Source organism: Lepus europaeus, chromosome 7, assembly GCF_033115175.1.
Source record: "Lepus europaeus isolate LE1 chromosome 7, mLepTim1.pri, whole genome shotgun sequence".
Taxonomy (NCBI): domain Eukaryota; kingdom Metazoa; phylum Chordata; class Mammalia; order Lagomorpha; family Leporidae; genus Lepus; species Lepus europaeus.
Genome location: NC_084833.1, coordinates 30,483,189 through 30,505,318, shown reverse-complemented (window position 1 = coordinate 30,505,318; position 22,130 = coordinate 30,483,189). Strand labels below are relative to the sequence as shown.

The following is a 22,130-nucleotide window of genomic DNA, read 5'->3' as shown; positions in this document are numbered from 1 at the left end:
GCAGACAAGCCCAACCCCTGAGTCAAGCTGGGGTATTAAAGAGGAAGCCAGACTGAAGTTTGTTTTGTTTGGTCTTGTTTTTTAGATTTAGTTATTGATCTAAGAGGCAGAGTGACAGAGAGAGAGGAAGAGAGAGAGAGAGAGAGAGAGAGAGAGAGATCTTCCATCTGCTGATTCACTCCCCAAATGGCCACAACAGCTGGGACTGGGCCAGGTTGAAACCAGGAGCCCAGAACTCCATCCAGATCTCCTACAGGTGTGGCAGGGACCCAAGCACTTGGGCCATCTTCTTCTGTCTTCCCAGGTGCATCAACAGGGAGCTGGATGGGAAGTCGAGCAGCCGGGACTTGAACCGGATATAGGATGCTGGAGACTCAAGTGGCAGCTTAACCTGCTGCAGCACAATGCCTGCCCCCCAGACAGAAGTTCTGGCAGACAGGTCTGAGTGGCCGTGAACTGATGTTTCTGTAGGAATCGGGAATGATGTGCACTGAAGGAGAACTTTCATATTAGGGTTCAAGGATGGTCAATACGTCTCCTTCTCATATTTAGGTGAAAAGTGAGGGCAGCTGTATTCGAAGAATCTCAGCTTTCAAGTGAGAAGTCCAAGGTCCTAACAAGCATCCTCTTCCCCTTTAGAAACACAAGCTTCCATATCCAAAGCTGCCAAGAGTCACGTTGCTCTTCTCAGCCCTTCCCTAATGCACTTACAGTCTGGCCAGTCCATTTACTAGACCTGTGTCTTTGGGCAAGTTGCTTAACCTCTCTGTACCTCCTCATCTGTAAAATGGGGATAATATTAGTACCCATGTTTGGGGTTGTTGTGAGGATTAAATAAGATAATTTATGTAAAGCCTAGCTAGACTCCTTAGCATGTCATCAACGCTCAATGAACATGAACTATCATCACTGTCATAGTTTTGTTGTTGTTTTGTAATTATACAACCTGTGACATTCTGCACTGGTGGCTGTCCACCTTTCCTTGGCTTGAGCATCTTGGTCTTTTCCTGGGAAGAAACCTGACTCCCGAAATGGTCAACTCCATTGTCCTCGTCCATCTTGATCCCTCCTTGGCTCCCATCCCCACCCCTCACCTCCCTCCACCCTTCCCACATTCCTGCACAGTTGGTCTTATTTATTTTTCAGTCAACGGAGGGTGTTGTTAAATCTTTTATTTTTCTGCTGCCTGATTTGGTTTGGAGGCACTCCACTCCCTGCCCTGCTCATGACAAGAATGCTTGGGAGTGCTCAGCCAGCCATATCCCTCCCCTGTCGGAACACCCTGTTCTCAATGCTCCTGGCGGAGTGACATTTCTGTGGCCTTTCCCCACTGCTGCGACTCCCCCATCAAGCCAGTGGTCTGGTGGCAACCAAGGCCCTGTGACTGACACAATGCCTGGGGGAGCTTTGTGTCTGGGGGAAGGGGACCTTCCATATTGCCCAGGTCTGTGCTTTCTTCTCCAAAGCTTAAACAGAGGCGTTAAGAGGCTTGCTATGTATGTTGAGGGCTGGGTGATGATGCCATCACTTAATTAGTGTTGTTCATGATCTCCATTTGAGTGATTTACTTAGCTCTTGGTAGCCCTTTTTTTGGCCGTTGCTCATCATGTGCTATTGACAAACTCATGAGAGATCAGAGTGCGGTGATGCTTGGATTAAGCAGGAATGACACCTCAAACATCTCAGGCTCTTTCCACCCGGGACCTGGGACCTCACCCCCCTTGGCCGAGCACGAGTGAAACCGTGCAGCCCCTCTTTGAGGTAGGTATGCTAGCCTCATTTCTGCGTCGGGACAGCTGTGGTCTAGGGCCAGGGGGGATTCAAATTGTGCTCTTGGCCCAGGGCCCGCTGTAGGATGTCCGTGGGAGAGGCCGGTCTAAGGTTCAGCTCTGCTGAGTCTCCGCTTCAGGAGGCAACCCACGGACCACACCTATTCTCTAGACCATGTTGACTTTCAGAAGTCAATCATTTGGAAGAGTGTGGTTTGGGTTTCGATGGTATCCCAGCAGCCCCTTCTCTGCCCTTGTTAATCTGATTCATGATCGGGAACCTGGCTGGCTGGAAGCTGGCCATATCTCTCTGCAGGCCTTGGCTACCCCTCAGTGCCCTCACCGGAGCAGCCAATGGAAAAGTACAGTGTCTTCTGGCTTCTCTGGCCTGCCAGCTCCTGTGGGCCTGTTTGATACCTCCTTCTCTTCTGAGGGAGTGGGAGGGTAGCATCTAGACTGAAAGCACAGGGTTTTCTTTGGTTTTATAGGAAAAACAAATTGGCATGAATGCTCGGTCGAACCAGCTCAGGCTGTTTGGGCAGATGCCTTTCTTTGCTTTTTTCTGTTTATTTTCCAACAAATCAATGCTTAACTGCGTTGTTATCGGAGCAGAGCAACAGGTGCAAAAAAATAACTCTGCTGCCAACTCAAATGAAAAAGTAGGGCTTATCCCCTCTGGGAGGCATTGAGAAGATAACAGAAGCCCCTGCCAGGGGACCGAATTAACAGCTCTGTTTACGGTGGGTTTTATGTTAACAACCTGCTCTTAACCCTCTGCCGCATAAACACGCCATTGTCTTTGGGAGAGACATTCGGCCATCCAGACAACCCACTGCTTTATTCTGCCCTGAGTGGAGATTGGTTTTGGCTGAGGCTGCTCTGTGAAACTCAGAAACATTATCCTGTCTGCCAACTGCATGTCTTCCTGCGGGTTTTCTGTGAAGGCACCGGCCCGGTGTTGTTGGAGGAAGGAGGATCGGTTCCTGGCTCTCTGGGCTCCTGCTCCATTCCATTCCCCATGGGAGGTGGGGAATGCGCTCAGGCCACTTTGGAAAGAGCTACTATTGTTTTGGAAGTGGTGTCCTTGCTAATAGTCCATCAGGGCAGGGCGGTGTCCTTGTTTTGTTCACTATTATGGCCTTGGCACCTAGCTCAGGGGTGAGCCTTTGGTAGACATTTGATAAATATATATTAATTGAATTTATATAAATAAATACTTCCAGCAGCTAGGTAAGCAGTTTCTCAGTGATAGTTTCTCTCTGCCGAAGGCTGAGACACCAACATTCTTGGGAAACATGAGGCTCAAATCCAGGGTGGTGATGTAGTCTTTTGAAGGACTCAGGTGGGGTTGGCTCACGCGGGTGCAAGAATTTCTTGGTGGCAGTCACCATCAGAGAGACCCTCGGCAGGTGCCATACTCTGAGGCCAGACTTGTTTGTCCAGCCTGCAGAATGCACGCTTAGAAGCAGTCATCCATCGTGGACTTTGGCAGTTCAGGGGTTCTGACTGTCTGCAACCGCTTTCTCTCAAATGGGCAAATGATACGGTAATTAGGAGTCTCCACAGATGGATTGGGGCTTGAATTCTCCTGCCCACATCTTGTGTCTTTGACTTCACAGGGGTTTTCTTGTGTTGTGGATGGAGAGCTCCTGGAGGTGCTTATCCTATGGTAGGAAATCGAGGAGAGTCTCTAGACCAGGAATTCTTAGTGGGGACGGTGTGCAAGGAGATTCTCAGAAATGCAGATTCTGATCCAGAGGTCTGGGGTAGGACCCTCAAAACTTCAAGTTCAATGTCTCCTTGGATGATGATACAGGTGGTTTATAGGGCACACGTTGAGAGAAACCTGCATGGCTTCTTCAGCCAAGAGGGAAAATTAACATCATAGGAGTAACCCCGAGGGCTTCCAGGCCTTTACAAAGACCTACAAAGACTTGTGGTTGTCACACAAAGTGGGGTCTGTGTTTCTGCTATATTTTCTTCCCTCTACTTTATGGTCACTTGGTTTAAGACTAGAGAAAGGAGCCGAGTTGGGGAGACAGACTTTGAAGTTCAAGGGTGATGGTGAATTTTCAGGCCCAGAGTAACCCTGCCAGGAAACAGCATGGTTGCTATGTCAGCTGCCGATAGGAAGGAACCATGGGAGAATGAGACCACACTCAAGCCAGGTAAGACGTCAGCACTGGAACCTCTCAGGTCTTCTCTCATAGGTCAGAGTAAATTTATGTCTCTCAACCCTGACTCTCTTACAAACTTTTCTTTAAGTTTCAATTCAATGGGAATGCAAGAGAGACTTTCTGAAGAGATTTCTATCCACAGATCTGTGGGGGTCGATGGATGGTCTTCATAGAGACTAGGGCTCACAGAACACTTGTGCAAATGAAAATAGATGTGCAGTTTTGAAAGAGAGCCTTAGCTTCTACTGAGGTCTCAAAAGGCTCAGTGACCTTTGAAAAGGCAACACTTGCCCTACTCTTAGTCTGTCATATCTGAGCGACATTGATAAAGGCGCCAGGAGTTATTTCGAGCAATCTTGTCATTTGATCAACTTTGGTGCCCGCTGCTGTTGGTAGGTGCCGTCCTGTTTGGGTCTGGAGCCGAGGCTGATTAAGATCGGCTTAATATGTGTATTTCCAAATGGCTTGCAGTTGATAAGGTGCACCTGTAAGGGACCCAGGTTTGTCCTCCCAATAATGTGTGATGAAAATGCTTGAAATCCCAGGAATAATACATCTGATATTGCTCTAGGAACGTGAAGTGTCTGTTTCCAGATACACTATGAAGGTATGAAATTCCCTGTGATGTAAGGGCATCAAGTACATTCCCCAAGCTTGACTCACATCTTGATTCATTTGTAAAGACATGAAATAGTGTCTGTAGGGTTCTGTTCAGTTACATTTCACATATACGTGAATTCTCTTTTCTCCTACTTGGGAGCAGTCCTTGGACACACCAGTCATATTGAAACAGGAAGTCAGTAAGCTGTTGCAACATCCTTAGGCAAATGCTGTGAGCGCACCCAATGGTAACTTTGATGAAGGACTGGGAATGGTCTGGATATCGCTGTCACCATAAAAGTAATGCTTTAAAAGGCTGAGAGCTCTGCTGGCTTGAGAAGCAACAACGTCCACAAGGCAGCCAGCTCCGTGGCACTCGGGGTGGGGGCGGTGATGTGGTTGACTGGAGAAGGGAACTGGGAGGAAGGTTGTCCGTGGCCTTGCTTCTCCATCCCCCGGGGCTGGGAATGTAGGCACAAGCCCAGCAGAAGATCTGTGCTGTGGCCTGCTGGTTCCCAGTGTACCTTCCCTTCTGCAGGGGCAACAAACCCTGCTTTTTGGCCCGAGGTCTAATTCAAGTAAAACATAAATAATCATGGGCCAATTTATTTCTCAAATATAGAATTTGAACATAACTTTATTGAGTCCTAGGGGGAGCATTTGTTGACATTCAGTCTGTTTGTATGTATGCATATAGACAAGAGTGTGTACCTATGTAGGTACATGTGTGCCTGTCTGTGTATTTGTATATTGGCTTGAGAAAAGGGTTGAGGCAGGAGACAGCACAGAGAGAACGAATGCTGTGACCAAGTCTGGTGCAGGAGTGGGAGTAAGGATGGATAGATCAAGGGCAACATTTGCTTCTCTGGCCATGCACCCCCCTTCCCAGCAGAGAGTGGCTGCATCCCCAGGGTTTATTTCTAGACAGTCCAAGTTTCAATTCTCTTCTAGCTCTGCTTCTTACTAAGTTCTGTGATCTTGAACCAGTCACATGACCACTCAGCCTCAGATGGGCCACCCACTGAATGACATAATGCTTCGCAGAGTTGTCAGCCTTGGGTGAGATGAAGCATGAGACACTATTAGCACAGAGCTAGCACATTTTAAGTGCTCAATACGTCCCAGTTCCTACAGTCCCATTGTTATTGTTTTTACAGTAGACTTCCCTCCAGCTGAAAGGGCCCATGTGTGGCTGTGCTGTTCTCTCTCAGGAGGTTCCCTTGCATACTCAAGAAGAGAGGCCAGGGGAGCAGTTGGTGGCCTGTGTGGAGTCTTGAGACTGGGCCAAGCCTCTTGGGTTTTGAGATGCCTGGCTCCAGCTCTCTGCCAAAGTCTCACAGCTTCTGCTTCTTGCTTTTCTGCCCCTGTTTTCCCAAATCCCACACTCTATTCTTTGCAATCTCTGAGTCTCCCCTGTGCTCAGGGACCTTGAAGGATGGCGGAGCCCTTCAGCCACATTGTGCTAGGAGCTTGCATTTCAGACATGCAACTGTCCCTCGTCTTTGTTTCACAGCTGCTCACCAGCTGTGGTGTGTGGGCATGCTGTGCCTGTGGTCACCCGGAGCTTGGGGCTGCGTGCTCTCCTACTGCACCTGACAGCCACAGGCACAGTGAGTCTGGGGAGAGGAAGGGGAGCAGGAGGGTGCTTTTCAGTCCCTTGGCAAGAACTGTGCCCTCAAGGAAAAAACCACATGGCTTCTGTGAGCAGGGGTTGAGCCTCACCGTTCATCACTCAGCAGTAATGGTGCATCCCACCGCAGCCCCCAGAATGGTGTCTGGGGCAGAGAGGGAGCCAGGCCTGGCCTTGCCTGGGCCAGGCAGGTGGACTTGGAGAATACCGTGCAGGTGATAGATATCTGAGGCTTTGCTTGAAATACACTTGGGCCTCAAGTTCCTTCTTGGAAGTTCACTAAACAGTGACAATGACGACTATTATAAAGACAAGGTGATATTTACCAAATACTTCCTATATCACAGTTTCTCAAGCATCTTGCAGATATCATTTCATTTAGTCTCTCAACAACCCTTCTAGCATCCCCATTTTCTGAATGAGGAAACTGAGGCCCAGGGTAGTTACCTATCTTGTCTAAGCTTGCCCTGTTTAGTGAGTTAGCAATGTCAAGATTTAAATCATGGCCATCTTACTCCAGAGCCCAAGACTCCCACCCATCACACCCCCCTGCTTCTGAGGAGTTTTCTCCTACCCCAAGCACATCCCCAAAGTGAACCAATCCAGCTTAAAGACAGACTCATGCACAGACCCTATGATAAGAAGTGATCTTGACACTTTCCACATGTGAGCTAACGTGCTGAAGGCTTCACATACATTGTCCTTTAATCCTCATTCCAACTCCATTTTTTCCACATTTTCTCATAGGGGAAACTGAGGCTGTAGGGGGCTATAGAAATTCCCCAAGGTCAATGTCACCAGCCAAGGGGTGGCACCACAATTTCAACCTTTGCCATTTGAGCTGTTATACCCAAGGGGTGCCCTCCAGGCATGCAGTGAGGCAAGGCTGAGTTCGAAGCTGCTTGCACCCTTGAATGTATCTTCCCAACTCAGATTTGGTTGGATTCTGTCTCTGTGGCTAGGCCTGACCCTCTCCTATGCACAATTTGCCACTGACCAACAGCCAACATGTGAGCCACATAAGCCATAGGGTCAGGCCAGCTGCTCGGGTTCCCGTCCATTTTCTTCCTGCAATGGTGCAGCCTGTGTGTGTGTGTGTGTGTGTGTGTGGTGGTGGTGGTGGCCAGGGAGTCCTCTTGGGAGGGAAGCCAACCTTTGATGGACACCTGGAGGACAGGTGGGCGCAGAGGGCCATGGCTGTCTCTCTGTGGGGCTGGCACAGCAGCAATTCGGGGCACCATAGGAATGGATATCTATGTAAAACTTTCCATTGAACAAGTGAGGCACAGAATGAAGCCTGTGTCTCCCACCGCTGCTCAGGCTGTGGCTGCTGGGCGCAGCAGCATAGCACAGTCTCGCTGCAAAAGCCAGCTTTGAATCGGTCATGTCCTAGCAGCCCAGCTAAGCCTCTGGCTTATCATTCAGAGGGGAGTTGCTTCCTATAGCCGAACAGGTGCTGGCTGTATGCCTGGCAGAAGGCGCTTGTCTGTGCTTTGCCTGCACCTTCTCCTCAAATAAAGTCCCGTCTCCCACACTGTCAGTCTTATCAGCTCCTGAACCAGCAGCTGAAGTTCTGGCCCTTGTGTTAGTCTGGGCAATCCGTGAGGCACAGCGTGATACATTGCTCTGCCTGGGAAGGATAATCCACAGTCAGTGTCTCTCTTTGGATTTAAAATAAAACCTGTGTGTGTGTGCATGTAGTTTTCAAAAAAATATTTATTTGAAAGAGTTACAGAGACAAAGGGAGAATTAGAAAGAGATAGAGAGATAGATAGATAGATAGAGATCTTCCAAGTGCTGGTTCACTCTCCAAATAGCTGCAATGGCCAGGGCTGGGCCAGGCTGAAGCCGGGAGCCTGGAACTCCATCCAGGTCTCCTGTGGGCGCAGGAGCCCAAGCACTTGGACCATCTTCCGCTGCTTTCCCAGGCGCATTAGCAGGGAGCTGGATTGGAAGTGAAGCAGCCAGGACTCAAACCGAGCTCACATGGGATGTCAATGTTCCAGGCAGAGGTTTAGGCTGCTGTGCCGCAATGCTGGCCCCACGTGTGTAGTTTTTGATAGTCCACCTAATGATTTAGCTTATATTCCCCGAATACATACCACCTGGGAAGGGACAAAGAGGGGATCCCCTGCCCCATCTATCTTCTGAAGCCTGCTTTGATTAGGTCACTATGCGCGTGGCAGGCACCATGCTGCAGGTGCATGGTCCCTTATCACTTTTAGTCCTCTAGCCCCTGAGGTGGGGACTAAGGTGTGAGTTTCCCAGGACAGGAGAAAGCTTGGAAAGTCTACGGAAGGCCAAGGTTGCCCCACCAGTAGGAGTGAAGTGGGTGTTGTCTGCCTTCATGGGCTTTGCTTTTAACCATGGTTCACAACTGGGCTGATCATGTGATTGTGCTCTGGGGGATTTTAGGGCCAGGGGCCTGGCATTGAGTGGGCAGAAACCAGGGGTGCAGCTCAGCATGCTACAGTGCACAGGGCATTCCCACAATGAGTTAGTCCACCCCAAATTTCAGCCATGCACTGAGAAGCTCAGATGGGCTGAGGAGCCCCCCAATCCCCTTCCCCCATCACCCCACCTCCATTTCCCTCTATAGCTGGGGTCCTTGTGCCAGCTCGTCTTTGATTCACAGGGTGGAATCTCTAGGCTGTGAATGGAAGACCCAGTGCTGGAAGAAGCAAGGTCTTAGAGGAACTCCTTGAGAATTAATGTTTAAAGAAAGGAAATGGATTTTATTGGGGGCATGAGTGCCAGGCACTGGCTGAGACACCTTTAAATCCATTTTATTATTTATCCTTCAAAACAGCCCTTAGGCTTAAAGAAAAATCAGTATTGCTCCCCACCCCCACCCCCCTCCTTTTTAAAGCAGTGAAGAAATTGAGACTTGGAAAGATTAACATATCAAGGTCACATGAGAGAGAGAGGCAGAGCTGGGATTCGAATCCAGGCTTCTTTGATTCCAAAGTCTCTCCTTCACATACTTGGCACTTTTTAAAAAAAATAGAAATAATGCCGGCGCCGTGGCTTAACAGGCTAATCCTCCACCTTGCGGCGCCGGCACACCGGGTTCTAGTCCCGGTTGGGGCACCGGATTCTATCCTGGTTGCCCCTCTTCCAGGCCAGCTCTCTGCTGTGGCCCGGGAGTGCAGTGGAGGATGGCCCAAGTGCTTGGGCCCTGCACCCCATGGGAGACCAGGAGAAGCACTTGGCTCCTGCCATCGGATCAGCGAGATGCGTTGGCCACAGTGGCCATTGGAGGGTGAACCAACGGCAAAAAGGAAGACCTTTCTCTCTCTCTGTCTCTCTCACTATCCACTCAGCCTGTCAAAAAAAAAAAAATAAAAAAAAAAATAGAAGTAATGAAATCTATGCAGAAGGTAAAGCAGGGAGCTGAAAAAAGAACATTAACAATCCCCTCCTTTTAAATTAAAGGGACCACTTTTTATACCCCATAAAGTCGTCACTGCGCACCATAGAAGGTCTATGTGGGACTGTGGGTGGGTTGGTTATAATAAAGCTTTTTTACAGTTCTCAAGGCACATTTATTATCCATGATCTCATTTGATCTTCTCAACAGTCCTGCCAGGCTGTTGGGGGCAAACATCCTCGTTTACAACTGAAAAACTGGGCCTCACAGGGCTAGGACTTGGCCTGAGACCTTCAGCCAAGCCAGCCTCAGCCTCGTGGGCCCACCCTGGGGGCACTGTCCCTGCTGTTCCCTGCTGGGCTGGGGACCCTGACCTTCTTTGCTCACAAGCCTGGGTGAGCTCAAGTGAACTGTGACTCACTAAGGGTTAAGCCACATAAAATCTTTTATGAGTGGTAACCATTTAGTGCACCCTGTAAAAAGGGCCCCTCACCACGCTGGCTCCTTTCCCTTGGAAAAGGGGTGCCAGCCGGGATCAATGCTGGCATACAGGCCCACCTCTGGAGGGGGTGGCTGGGTGGGTGGGGCAGCTGTGGTCCTGCATTCCTTGAGGCTTCTCTGGGTAAAGGGTAGTTCTGGAAGCTTCCAGAAGGTCATGGAGAAATGATGCCTGCCTTCAGGAAAAGGGCTTCTGAGCATTTGGCCACAAGCAGAGAACTGGCCCTGAGACATTTATTGAACTCACTTTTTATTACCTGCTAAACGCTCTATGTACAATGGCTTCGTTGGTTCTCACTCTGCTAACTCCTTGAGTTTGGCGTTGTTCCCATTTTACAGGTGGGGAAAGGGAGGGTCATAAAGTTTTGGGCTAGCCTGATTTGGAACTTTCTCAAGGTTATCCAGAGTCAAGGAGAAGAAAAATCTGAGCTCTCATCTCCCCAGCCGCAACGACTGGGCGCTCCGTCCCATCACCCTGCTTTCTGTTGACTGGGAAGCAGTGGATGCAAACCCTGGGGTGGTAACTCTGAGTTGACCCAGTAGGTCTTGCTCCCACTGACAAGACCACTTTGAAACAGCCCTGTAAGCACATCCTGGTGTAAAAATTTCAGGGAAATCTTTCCCAGCCTGGCTGCTCCAAGCCTGGACGGCCAACCCCTTGGTGCAAATGGGCTGGGCTCAGAGCTTCAGTACATTCAGGGTTAAACAGTAACCTTTCCACTGCTTGTGGTTGAGCAAATGCTGGCAAGGAATAAGCCCAGCCTTGAGCAAACAAGAGACTGGGCCATGTCCACCCCTCCCCCAGCTACCTTCCTTGCAGACCTGGACATTGTCTTTTGCCTTGAAGTCCCCAGACTGATTTCTTAGCTTTAGGGCAAATGCTCTAGAAAGCTGGGTAGGAAAATATTGGGTTATTCTTGAGAGAAAAAGTGTGTGTGTGTGTGTGTGTGTGAGAGAGAGAGAGAGAGAGAGAGAGAGAGAGAGAGATGCTTGTCTTGAGTTGGCTTTCCTTCTCCAAGGGTGAGGATCATGATCTGAACATGAACTTGGAAATCAGTGGTGTCACCTTCTTCAAGTTACCTGATGGGGGAACTGAGGCCCAGCGGTGTTTCTGATTCCGGTTATCCAGACAGGAAATGACTCTCCTCCTCCTAACGCCTGCCCTGTTTAATTGTGCTACACGCTCTTGACCTATAGAAACTCATTTAATCTCCAACCAATATCCAGCCTCGGTATGATGATCTGGATTCTGCACAAGAGTAAACCAGGGTTCAAAGAGGTGAAGGAACTTGTGTGAGTGAGGACTAATCTTAGCACGTTAAGTAGGAGAGCTTGGAATCCACTCCAGCTCTTCTGGCTTCAAAGTTCTTACCTGGGGAGCCTGGACATATAGCCCAGCTTTCTGATCTCCCCACCAGGGTTCCTGTACGGTTATGATGGCCACCATTCCTACCTTCTCTTTCCTTCTCCACCTGCTACTTAGGCTGCATTCAGACCTGACTGTTTACAAGGCAACAGTGTTGACAATGCTCACAGTCATCACAAATGTTCAAGTCCAGCCTCGTTTAATTCTTAATCACTGCTCTAGCCCTGGTACCTAGCACAGCACCCAGCCCACGAATGGGCCAATAAATACGGTTGAATCAATGAAGGCATATGTACATTTTTATACCTTTCCCACACCCCTGTTCTCCAACCTCAGGCCCTAGGCAGGACCAGAGGAGCAGTAGCTAAATCAGGAGATATCAAGAGCAGGAATCATGCTGGGTGGGCATGGGTGACCCTCGAGGGTGCAAGATTGCCTCAAAACAGACAAGTGTTCACGGTCTCCTGCTATAAAGCTAGATGCCTCTCTCCACCCCGAGATTTTACAATGCGCAAGGTACTTTTACAGCTTCGGGGAAAGCGCAAGAGCCTTCTGGAAAGAGGCTGCTGCTCCTTTGCATGACTGAACACACTGCTGGGTCTGGTCTGTAAGTGGAGGGTGGCCAGCCCAGCAGCGGGGGCAGCGTGCACGCCCCATGATTGAAGAGAAGGTGTGCCGAGTGAGGACTTGCCACGCTGTCAGAAAGTCGCCACAGGTCCATGGAAGAAAGCTCTTCCCCAGGTCTTTCCCGGGAAAGCAATCCTGCAGATTGAGGAAGGAAGATGCCTGTGGAAGTCGGTTGAATTCTCCAGGTCTCCAACCGGAGAAGAAAACCTAATCATGATTTTTTTTTTTTCCCCCCAGAGAGGAACAATTTCATTTTCTTTACCCACAAAGGGGCCGTGTCTGTCAGAGAAACCACTGAGTTATGGCATGATCACGTAGCCAAGCTCTTGACCTAACTGGACCCTCTGCGGACCAGCCCACCCGGAGCAGGCACCACCCGGGAGAACCTGTTCCCGGGACCCCAGGTGCCGGGTGGCTGGGCTGGGCCGGGGACTTGTCGGAGTTCCTGTGTAGGCGCTGGGCCTGCCCCGCTTCCGGCTCGAGTTTTCATTGATTGAAATTCCACTTTAAACACAATCTCTTTGGCATTTTCACTTTTGTAAAATACTTGGATCCTAGCCAGACGCGCCCTGGGAGCAGGTATCGCATTTTCCTCTCGCTTCATTTCTGATCAGAGATTATTCATTTATGAATGGGTGGCTGTAAAAACTTGCCTCATGCATATGAAAATTGAACCTGGACATTTTTAATTGCCATTGAGTTTTGCTTTTGCTGAAAGGGCTGTGGCCATGGGCGGAAGGACACATTGTTTTTTGTTTTTTTTTTCTTTTCTTCCTAAAGTAACGCTAGGATCTGCACCCTCACTGCCTGAATGGGCTGTTTGGTCCCCTTACAGATCATGATTCTGGAAGGGAGTGGTGTAATGAATCTGAACCCCAGCAACAGTCTCCATCACCAGCAGCCCGCCTGGGCGGACAGCTACTCCACGTGCAACGGTAAGGGGGCCCTGCGGGCGCGGGCGTCGCTGCCGGCCCTGGGGATTCTTCCTGGGCTGGAATTCCTCTTCCACGGGAACGTTTGAAACCTCAAAGTTTTATCCAGGAGAGGCTGAGGCGATGGCGTGGATAGCTCTTGATTTCTAGAGTTCTCTACTGACCTCCAGGGCGCCGGGCAAAAACTCACTTTCGTTTTCCATCATCTCCAATGAAAAGTCAAGGTTCCGGGTTGGCAGCCTGGCAGTGAGGGTAGGGGAAGCTTGTTTTTGGGGGATATTGGGAGAGGATAGGAGGTAGGGGTGTGTGTGTGTGTGTGTGTGTGTGTGTTTAACACACAGAGACAGGAAGGCTAAGGGGCAGAGGACCACAACTGATCTTTTGTATATCATCTTCCACCTTAGGAAAGGGAGAGGAGACTGTGGAGGAGATAGGCGCTCTGCTTTAGAGCTTTAATCTACAACATACTGATCAGAACTTGGGGGGGAATGTATCGGAACAGAATGAATCTGTTGCAGAATCCGGGGCTGCTCACCCCGTTGGGAAGACACCGGGGGAAGCCGAGTGCTGCACATCCAACATCCAAGTGCTGGCCCTCATCCTATTCCACTCCTGTCGCTAATCTCCTTGCCAGAGGTGCTGTTGACCTTATTTGCCTTGAAACGTGGAACTGGCCTGTTGGGGAGCAGAGTCGGAGAGGCAGGAGTGGCAGGATATTGGGAGAGTTGGATTCTCCAACAAGTGGCCCTGATCCACGTGGAGCTCTGCCTCTTGGTATTTGGACTCCCAGCCACGCATGGTGGAAAGCGTGAACAGGTGGCCTTAGGTGGCCTTCCCTTATTCAATCATCCGTCCTACCAAAGCTCTGCCCTTTCTGGGCAGGTGCATTTTCCGTCACAGACCTCAGATTCCCTGGAGGAACCTAGAAGGAAACTTCCACGTGAAGCAGGAAGTCTTGGGCACCCCTGGGCGCCCTTCTTTCGGGCAGTGTTCCTCCTGCTGGCTTTGGAGAAAGCTAGAGGAAGGGAGAAGTTGAGTGGTGTGTTTATTTCTGAACTCTCAGAGGCCCCAAAGAAGGCTCAGCTCCCCATCAAGACTGATGGGGGCAGGATAGAGCAGGTCTGAACCCCGAGGACTTTCGGGGTTCCTCCTGAAACTCCCGGAAGCTGAGGGACCCACTGCCTGCCGGGGGAGTCTTCCCTCAGCAGCTATCAGACACAATTCTGTGATGTTCTGAGTCTGAACAGGATGTAATATCAGGAACTGTGCTTCCAGCTAGAGCCTAGTAAGTTTGCAGAAGAGATTATTCCTAGCCTGTTGTTGGGTTGTTGAAAGCTGTGGCCTCTTGTTGGCTGACCCAGAACTGCAGTGTCATAGCAACGCAATTCTTTCAGAAAAGGAAGACAAAGGACTCGGGGAGCCACTGAAAATAGACAGTCCACCCTTAAACAGCTATAGGTGTGAGACATCAGAAATGGAGGAAAACAGAAACAGCTAGTCTAAGCTCTGTGTGGTTATGCGTCTGGAAATTCGCTCTTTCTCCCTCCCTCCCTCCCTCCCTCCCTCCCTCCCTCCCTCCCTTCCTCCCTTTCTTCTCTCTTCTTTTACTTTCTTTTCTCTCTCACTCTCTTCTTTTCAATTATTTAAGAGGGAGCGAGAGCAAGTGAGCGAGACAGAGCAAGAGAGAGCGAGCAAGCAAGCACATTGATTTACTCTCCAAATGCCTACAACAGCTGGGACTGGGCCAGGCTGAAGCCAGGGCTCCCACATGGGTGGCAGAAACCCAACTACTGAGCCATCATGTGCTGCCTCCCGGAGTCTGCATCAACAGGAAGTTGGGGTCAGGAGCTGGAGCTGGGTATTGAATCCAGGTTCTCAGATGTGGGATACAGAGGTGTTTTTTTTTTTTTTTTTTTAGATTTATTTATTTATCTGAAAGTCAGAGTTACACACAGAGAGGAGAAGCAGAGAGAGCGAGAGTGAGAGCGAGAAGAGAGAGAGAGGGAGAGATTCCATCCATTGATTCACTCCCCAATTGGCCCCAATGGCTGGAGCTGTGCTGATCTGAAGCCAGACACAGCAGCCTCCTCTGGGTTTCCCATGTGGGTGCAGGGGCCTAAGGACTTGGGCCATCTTCCAATGCCCTCCCAGGCCATAGCAGAGAGCTGGATCAGAAGTGGGACAGCCAGGACTTGAACCGGCACCCATATGGAATGCAGGCACCGCAGACAGCAGCTTCACTTGCTACGCCACAGCACTGGCACCCGACACACACAGAGTTTGTTTTTTTTTTTTTATCAGTGTCTTAACTACTAGGCCAATTGCCTGTCTTGGTAATTCTTCTATATAACCAGATTTTTGAACTCGAGTTTTCAATCCTTATCCCTTCCCCCACACCAACACTAAAGACATCCTTTTTAGGGCTGCTTCTGTGTGGCCATGAGGATGAGAAGTAAAGCTCAGATACCTAAATAAATCTTTAAAAAAAGGAAGAAGTAAAACATACTGTGAGTGACAGCTATTGTCAGTGGTGGTCACTTTTGTGACCTAAATTATTTTGACCTCCTGATCTTAGTGCTTCTAAGGTTTGGAAGCAGAGGATGGATCCTGAGGGTGTTAGAAAAAGTGGGATTGTGTTGGAAACACTTCCCCCTGCCCCTTCTCCTCTGGGAGTGTTGAGGGCTAGGCCATAGGTATCACGGGGATCAGGCCTTTCTGAGCCCTCTAGCACCAGTCGCCTTACAGACCTGCGGCAGGGGCATCGTGTAGAAGCTTGTCAGGAATGCAGAAACTCAGGCCTCACCCCAGGCCTGCTGAATCAGATTCTGCATTTGGACAATCGTCCCGTCCCTGGTGATTCATGGTCACGGTGAATTTTGAGACGTTCTCATCTAGGATGACCTTGAAGAAAAAGGGACAGTCTGTTGGCATTGCATTTCCTCCACTGGGCCAACCTTGAGTTTGTGGAAGTATCTGCATGTTGTGTCAGCTGGATTGCACCTGCTCCAGTTAGTGGGCTGCAGCGGCATCACCCCTGGCCCTTGTTCCTCACCTTTCTTGGAAGGGACTGCTCCCTTTCACCTCTGCCTTCCAGGGAACTCTAAGGTCTCCTGGCCTTATTATATACCCAGGATGCAAGATCTCTCTTTTTTAATTTATTTGTTTGAAAGAGAGAGAGAGAGAGAGCGCTCTTCCATCTGTTGGTTCACTCCCCCAAATGGCTGCAATGGCCTGGGATGGGCCAGGCCAAAGACAGGAGCCAGGAGCTTCATCTGCATCTCCCACATAGGTGGCAGAGGCCCAAACACTTGGGCCCTCTTCCATTGCTTTCCCAGGCACATTAGCAGAGAGCTGGATGGGAGTAGAGCAGTTAGGACTCGAACTGGTGCCCATATGGGATGCCAGCCTTGTAGGCAGTGGCTTAACCCACCATGCCACAGCGCCAGCCCCAGACTATGTGATCTTTACATGCTTCAGTGGTCAGCACAGTCGAGGCTGAGCAGTAGTTACTTGAATGAACTTCACTTCTTCACTGCTATCTGCATTGATCACCTCATAATACACTGTACAACTCTTCAAGGTTCTTACCCAAGTGCTTCTTCAGGAACAAATTCTACTAAATAAACACGTAGTGAGCAACCACGATGGCAAGGTCTCTGGGTAGATTTTATAGGAGATACAAAGGTGAGTAAGAGTCTCTGACCTTGAATATACAATCTACAAAGGAGGATGAGACCATACCAGAGGCTCTTAAAGACAAGCAGAACATAACAAAGGCCACTATGAGAAAGACCATGATGTCTCCTGGAAATTCAGAGGACAGTGAGCCCTTGCTGTAAGTTGAGGTACCTGAGCTGGCTTTATGAGGCAGTCAGAGTTTGAAAGACGGGTAGGAGTTCAACAGGAGTGACAGGCAGAATGCTAACTGGGCTAACAACAGCACAGGTGAAAAGACAAGGGGCCAGCATTGTGGCCTAGTGGGTGAAGCTGCCACCTGCGAGGCTGGCATCCCGTATGGGTGCTGGTTTGAGTCCCGGTTGCTCCACTTCTGATCCAGTTCCCTGCTAATGGCGTGGGAAAGCAGTAGAAGATGGCTCAAGTGCTTGGGCCCCTGCCATTCACATGGGAGACCCAGATGGATCTCCTGGCTCCTGACTTCAGTCTGGTATAGCTCTAGCCATTGTGGCCTCTTGGGGAGTGAACTAGCAGATGGAAGGTCTCTCCCTCCCCCTTTCCCTCTCTGTAGCTGTGTCTTTCAAATAAGTAAATAAAAATTTGGAAAAAAAGACAAGAGTCCTAGTTCCGATGAGGAGTAGTTAGTGAAAAGCCTCAATGGCTGGATTGACAGGTTTATATCTAACTTCAGTGGATGGGGGGTGGGGGGGGGCTCCTGAAGGTAACTGAGCAGGTCAATGAAATCATGGTTGCTATAGTAACCAGCCTGGGTCAGTGGGATATCAGCACAGTTAGCAGATGGATAATCTGGACCACTTTGGGGAGAAACAAAGTCATTTTAGAGAAAAGGAACTTAATTTCAGGCCTGATTTTGGTTGCCAATGGTGTCTAAATTTGAGGGGTGGGATGTATGTGTATGTGTGTTTGTGTGTGTGTGTGTTTGAGAAAGAAAATGGGACAGACAGAGAGGTGAGAGGAGGAGAATTAGTTGGGCGTGGATAGTAAGCCACGGTGCAGATTCTAGCCCAGATTATTCAGCTTTCACATTACTTTACTCTGGGGGAGGTAGGGAGCGAGCACAGAGTGCTTCAGCTTTTGTGTCCTCATCTAGTGCCTAGGGACAAGCATCACGCTGCAGAGGACACAGTGACACACAGAGGCTAAATGACCACAAGTGGGGAAGAACCATATTGCTGTGAACCCACCCATCTTGTGTTCCACCCCATATCCCAGGGCGTACACACTGTGGTTGTGCTCCCCAGAAACTCCAGCGGCCAGCAGTGCATCCCCATGTCTGAGACTCTGTCCCGGGAACAGCTAGGGGTCATTCAGTCATGGGGCTGCCTCCTCTTTTGCAGTTTCCAGCGGGTTTTTTGGAGGCCAGTGGCATGAGATCCATCCTCAGTACTGGACCAAGTACCAGGTGTGGGAGTGGCTCCAGCACCTCCTGGACACCAATCAGCTGGATGCCAGTTGCATTCCCTTCCAGGAGTTTGACATCAATGGCGAACACCTTTGCAGCATGAGTTTGCAAGAATTCACCCGGGCAGCGGGGACGGCGGGACAGCTCCTCTACAGCAACCTGCAGCATCTCAAGTGGAATGGTGACTCTCTCATTCTCTCTCTCTCTTCTTTCCAGGAGCTAGTTGGGAAGTGCAGTGGCTCTGCCCATGGCTGGGTTCCTTATCAGGATTACCCATGACAGGGAAGTGGGAGGGAGATGAGGGGACAGGTGCAAAGCCTGGGGTACCAGATGTATCCAATCCCATATAAATGCTAATATAATTGAGGTGTTTCCTTAAGGCTCTGCCATGTCAATTTTTTTTTTTTTTAACAGGCAGAGTGGATAGTGAGAGAGAGAGAGAGAGAGAAAGGTCTTCCTTTTTGCTGCTGGTTCACCCTCCAATGGCCGCTGCAGCTGGCGCATTGCACTGATCGGAAGCCAGGAGCCAGGTGCTTCTCCTGGTCTCCCATGCCATGTCAATTTTTAAGGAGATAAGCATTGGCTGGATCTTCACAGAATACTTGCTACTCTGAAGCAACCCTTTTTTTCTCTCCTTTGCTAACAGAGTTCAATATTTTAATTCAATATTTTAATAATTTACTTTAAAAAACAATAACATCTTCTAGACTTAGGTTCTTAAAGTGAGAGTTTAAGGGGGATAGGATGCTGTATGCAATTAGATATGTGTTTGTGTTTGGGTGGAGGGAGGGTTTACAGTACTTTGACAGATCCTTAACATGTCCAGAGCTCTACAAAAGGGTTAGAATGAATGCTCTAGACACATGGAGGGTGTTTCTGCAGTGGCTTCTGCAATTGCTGCCGCCCCAAAGCCCCAGGTGTCTCTCCAAGGCCTCCCTTTTCCTTCAGATAGGTCACCATGGCAAATGCTGCTCACTGCTGGTAGCTTCTTCAACCATCACATATGCTACGCTGGCTTGTAAATCCCAGTAGGGCTGCCAACTCATCTTGCAAGCCATCTCTGCCACTGGCATAAGGTTCCTCTGATAGTGTTAAAAAAAAAAAAAAAAAAAAAAAAAAGCAATGTTTAAGGCCAGCAAGCTGTTTCTTCACAGTGGAGAGGGTGTTTATGTCTTAGCAGAAGCCATGTTTGGGCAGGTTAACTGGGGCTCCGGAAGTGTGAGCTCCAGGGCTGTGGTCCGGGGTCAGATCCTGACCACTGCCAGCAGCACCAGCGTAGCTCCAGAGCCTGGCTGCAGAGCCGGCAGTGGTGGCGGCCATTTTGCCTGACCTCATTCAGTTCCTGGCACTTGCTCCACTTCCCCACCGCACAGCTGTGGCTGCTCATTTTCCTTTTCCTAGAACCGAACCAAAGCCTCAGGAGTCTCCAGAAAGAACAGACTTACACTTGGAGACTTAAAAACTATTTACTTCTCAACTTCCTATTCAATCTACCCCTTTAAAGCTTTGCCCTGCCTGGTTGAAGCCAGAGGCGGGAAGGCCTGGGAGGTGCTGTGGCTGTGTTTGACCTCCCATTGACTTTTCCTGGCTTGTTTGGTCTTACTGCATACTGCTGTTGTCCCTGAGTGCCTGATGTCATTCAGTTTTCTTGCCCTTGTTTTATTGTTTGCTTTTTTGGAGATATTCTATTGACTTAACATTTACTGAGTGCTTATTTGCACTAGGTGATCTAAGGTGAATTGATCCATCCATGAACATGTAACAAAATATACTATGTACCCATTTTACAAATGGGAATACTGAAGGCCAAAGAGGTCAGAGGTGTGATCTCTGTTCCTGAAATGTTTATTATTTTTTAAAAGATTTATTTATTTGAGAGGCAGAGTTATGGCAGGGCAGGGTAAGACAGAGAGTTCTTCCCTCTGCTGGTTCATTTCCCAAATGGCCACAATGACTGGAGCTGGGCTGATCTGAAGCCAGGATCCGGGAGCTTCTTCTGGGTTTCCTGTGTAGGTGCAGGGGCCCAAGCACTTGGGCCATCCTCTGCTGCTTTCCTAGGCCATCAGCAGAGAGCTGGATTGGAAGAGGAGCAGCTGGGACACAAACCTGCATCTATATGGGATCCTAGCATGGCAGGCAGAGGCTTACCTTACTACACCACAGTGACAGCCTCTCTGGAAATATTTATAAACTCTCTGGGTAGTGAAAATATACTAGATTCATTCACAAGGATATTTGAGAATATTTCAAAAAGTCATGGAAAATTGGAATTAAAAGATAGGGTCCATTTTCCGCAAACTTTTTGAAGACTCCTTGTGCGTGTTTTGTGTATGACACAACCAGAGAGAAGTTGCCATAAAGCACAGGGAAATGCAGTGTGCACTGCTGGGCCCTGTGCTGAAGGCATAAATCAGGGCAGAGTCCCTGCACGCTACACAGACGTCTCTCGGATATTGGACTCCATCAAGATGCGTTTGATTCGATTTAAGTGAAAGAGGGATCACATTGGTTAAAATGATTTTCTCTGTACTCTCACTTTCATTCATATCACATCGCAGTACGGAAAAGCACCTCAGTGGTCACCCCCAATGTGCAGACAACGAGACTGAGACCCAGAAGGGCTGATAGGCTCCTCGGGTGGGAGTGGAAACACTGGTCTTCTGACCTCTGACACTCTCTGTTCTCCAGAGTAGAGGTCTTTGCTACTCAGTGCCACTTAATTCCCACTGATGGAGTACCCTAGGCTACTGGGGACTGCAGTAGGTTTTCTGGGGCTGGAGTCTGCAGGCTCGGGCTTGTAGAGGCTGAGTGCAAAGCCCCCTTCCATGAGCACCCACGCTGACCAGGTAGTGAAGGGACTGGCAGAAGCTCTTCAGAGAGGCCGGCTCTGACCTTATTGAAGCATCAACCCGTGGCTCCCGCTGGGTCCTGTCTGACTTTCCCAATCTGTCTTTCCTAGGTCAGTGCAGCAGTGACCTGTTCCAGTCTACACACAATGTCATTGTCAAGACCGAACAAACCGGTGAGTAGTAGGGGCCAAAGGCAGCCAACTTGGCCAGGTGAAGCTCTGGGGAGAACAACAGGGAGGGAGCACAAGAGAGAGAGAGAGAGAGAGAGAGAGAGAGAGAGAGAGAGAGAGAGAGAAAGAGAGAGAGAGAGAGAGAGAGAGAGAAAGAGTGGGATTGGGTTTTGGTGGGAAACCTGGGGAGGCCTCTTCCTGGCTGTCTCCAGTGGGCCACTCCACCTTGGATGCCTTTCCTTGCCCTTGCGAGCCAGTACCTGCCAACTATTTCTGACCTACAGACAGATGGTGAGAGCTGCCTGTGCCCACACCTCTTTGCTTCTTACTACCGCAGGTCAGGGCATCCTCCAAACTCCGGGCAGGACCTAGGAGAAGGCAGAATCTAAGGCAGACCTCCCCGCTGTGAAAGAGTCTGGGGTGGGGGGCTTGGCCACATTCAGAAAAGTGAAAAAGAGAAGAGGGAGAGTCAGCATCTCCTCCCCTTGCCCCCTCTCCTAATGAGGGCGTATTTCATAAGAAGGAAAACATGCTAGCCTGGGATTGTGCTTCCCGTGGTCCCTGGAGCCCTCAGGAGCTTCTGGAGGGATGGCCAAAGATCGTGGAACTCAACCCCTGCTTCCAGTGCAATATTTTAGAGCAAAGAAACAATGCTGGGCTCTGAGCAATCTGCAGCCCCGTGGTGCCACGTTCCTTTTGGTTGCCCTTCCTCTGTCCACAGCCTCTGTCCCAGCACTTTTCCCCCAGGCCCACAGCTGTGCTGCAACTGTGGCTGCCACTGCTCCTGGGCCCCTCCCTATGTCCCCATCGGGGAGATCGGGCTTGCCACAGGCCTCCTGAAGGTTGCGTGCCAGTCACCAAGGACAGAATTTGACCTGGTGGTGATTTGTGAGTCACTTGGCACCAAAATTGGCTCATGCAGTTATTTGTTCTTTAAAAGGGGGCTGGTCTGACATTATTAAAGAATAATTAAAAAAAAAACCAATAGCTGCTAAGCATGCTAATTGGGACTTCCATGCCCTGCCCTTCTGTCTAGAGACCAGG

At 49.6% G+C, this 22,130-nt stretch overlaps 1 protein-coding gene across 1 annotated transcript in view; it reads left to right on the top strand.

The window, feature by feature from the left end:
* Positions 1–22,130, top strand: part of EHF (ETS homologous factor) — a 40,515-nt gene that overhangs the window by 8,005 nt on the left and 10,380 nt on the right. The window contains exons 2-4 of the mRNA XM_062198038.1: positions 12,873–12,972; positions 18,003–18,248; positions 21,027–21,089. Coding sequence (XP_062054022.1) covers positions 12,876–12,972; positions 18,003–18,248; positions 21,027–21,089 — 406 coding nt within the window. The 5' untranslated portion in view covers positions 12,873–12,875. The remainder of the gene's footprint in view (positions 1–12,872; positions 12,973–18,002; positions 18,249–21,026; positions 21,090–22,130) is intronic.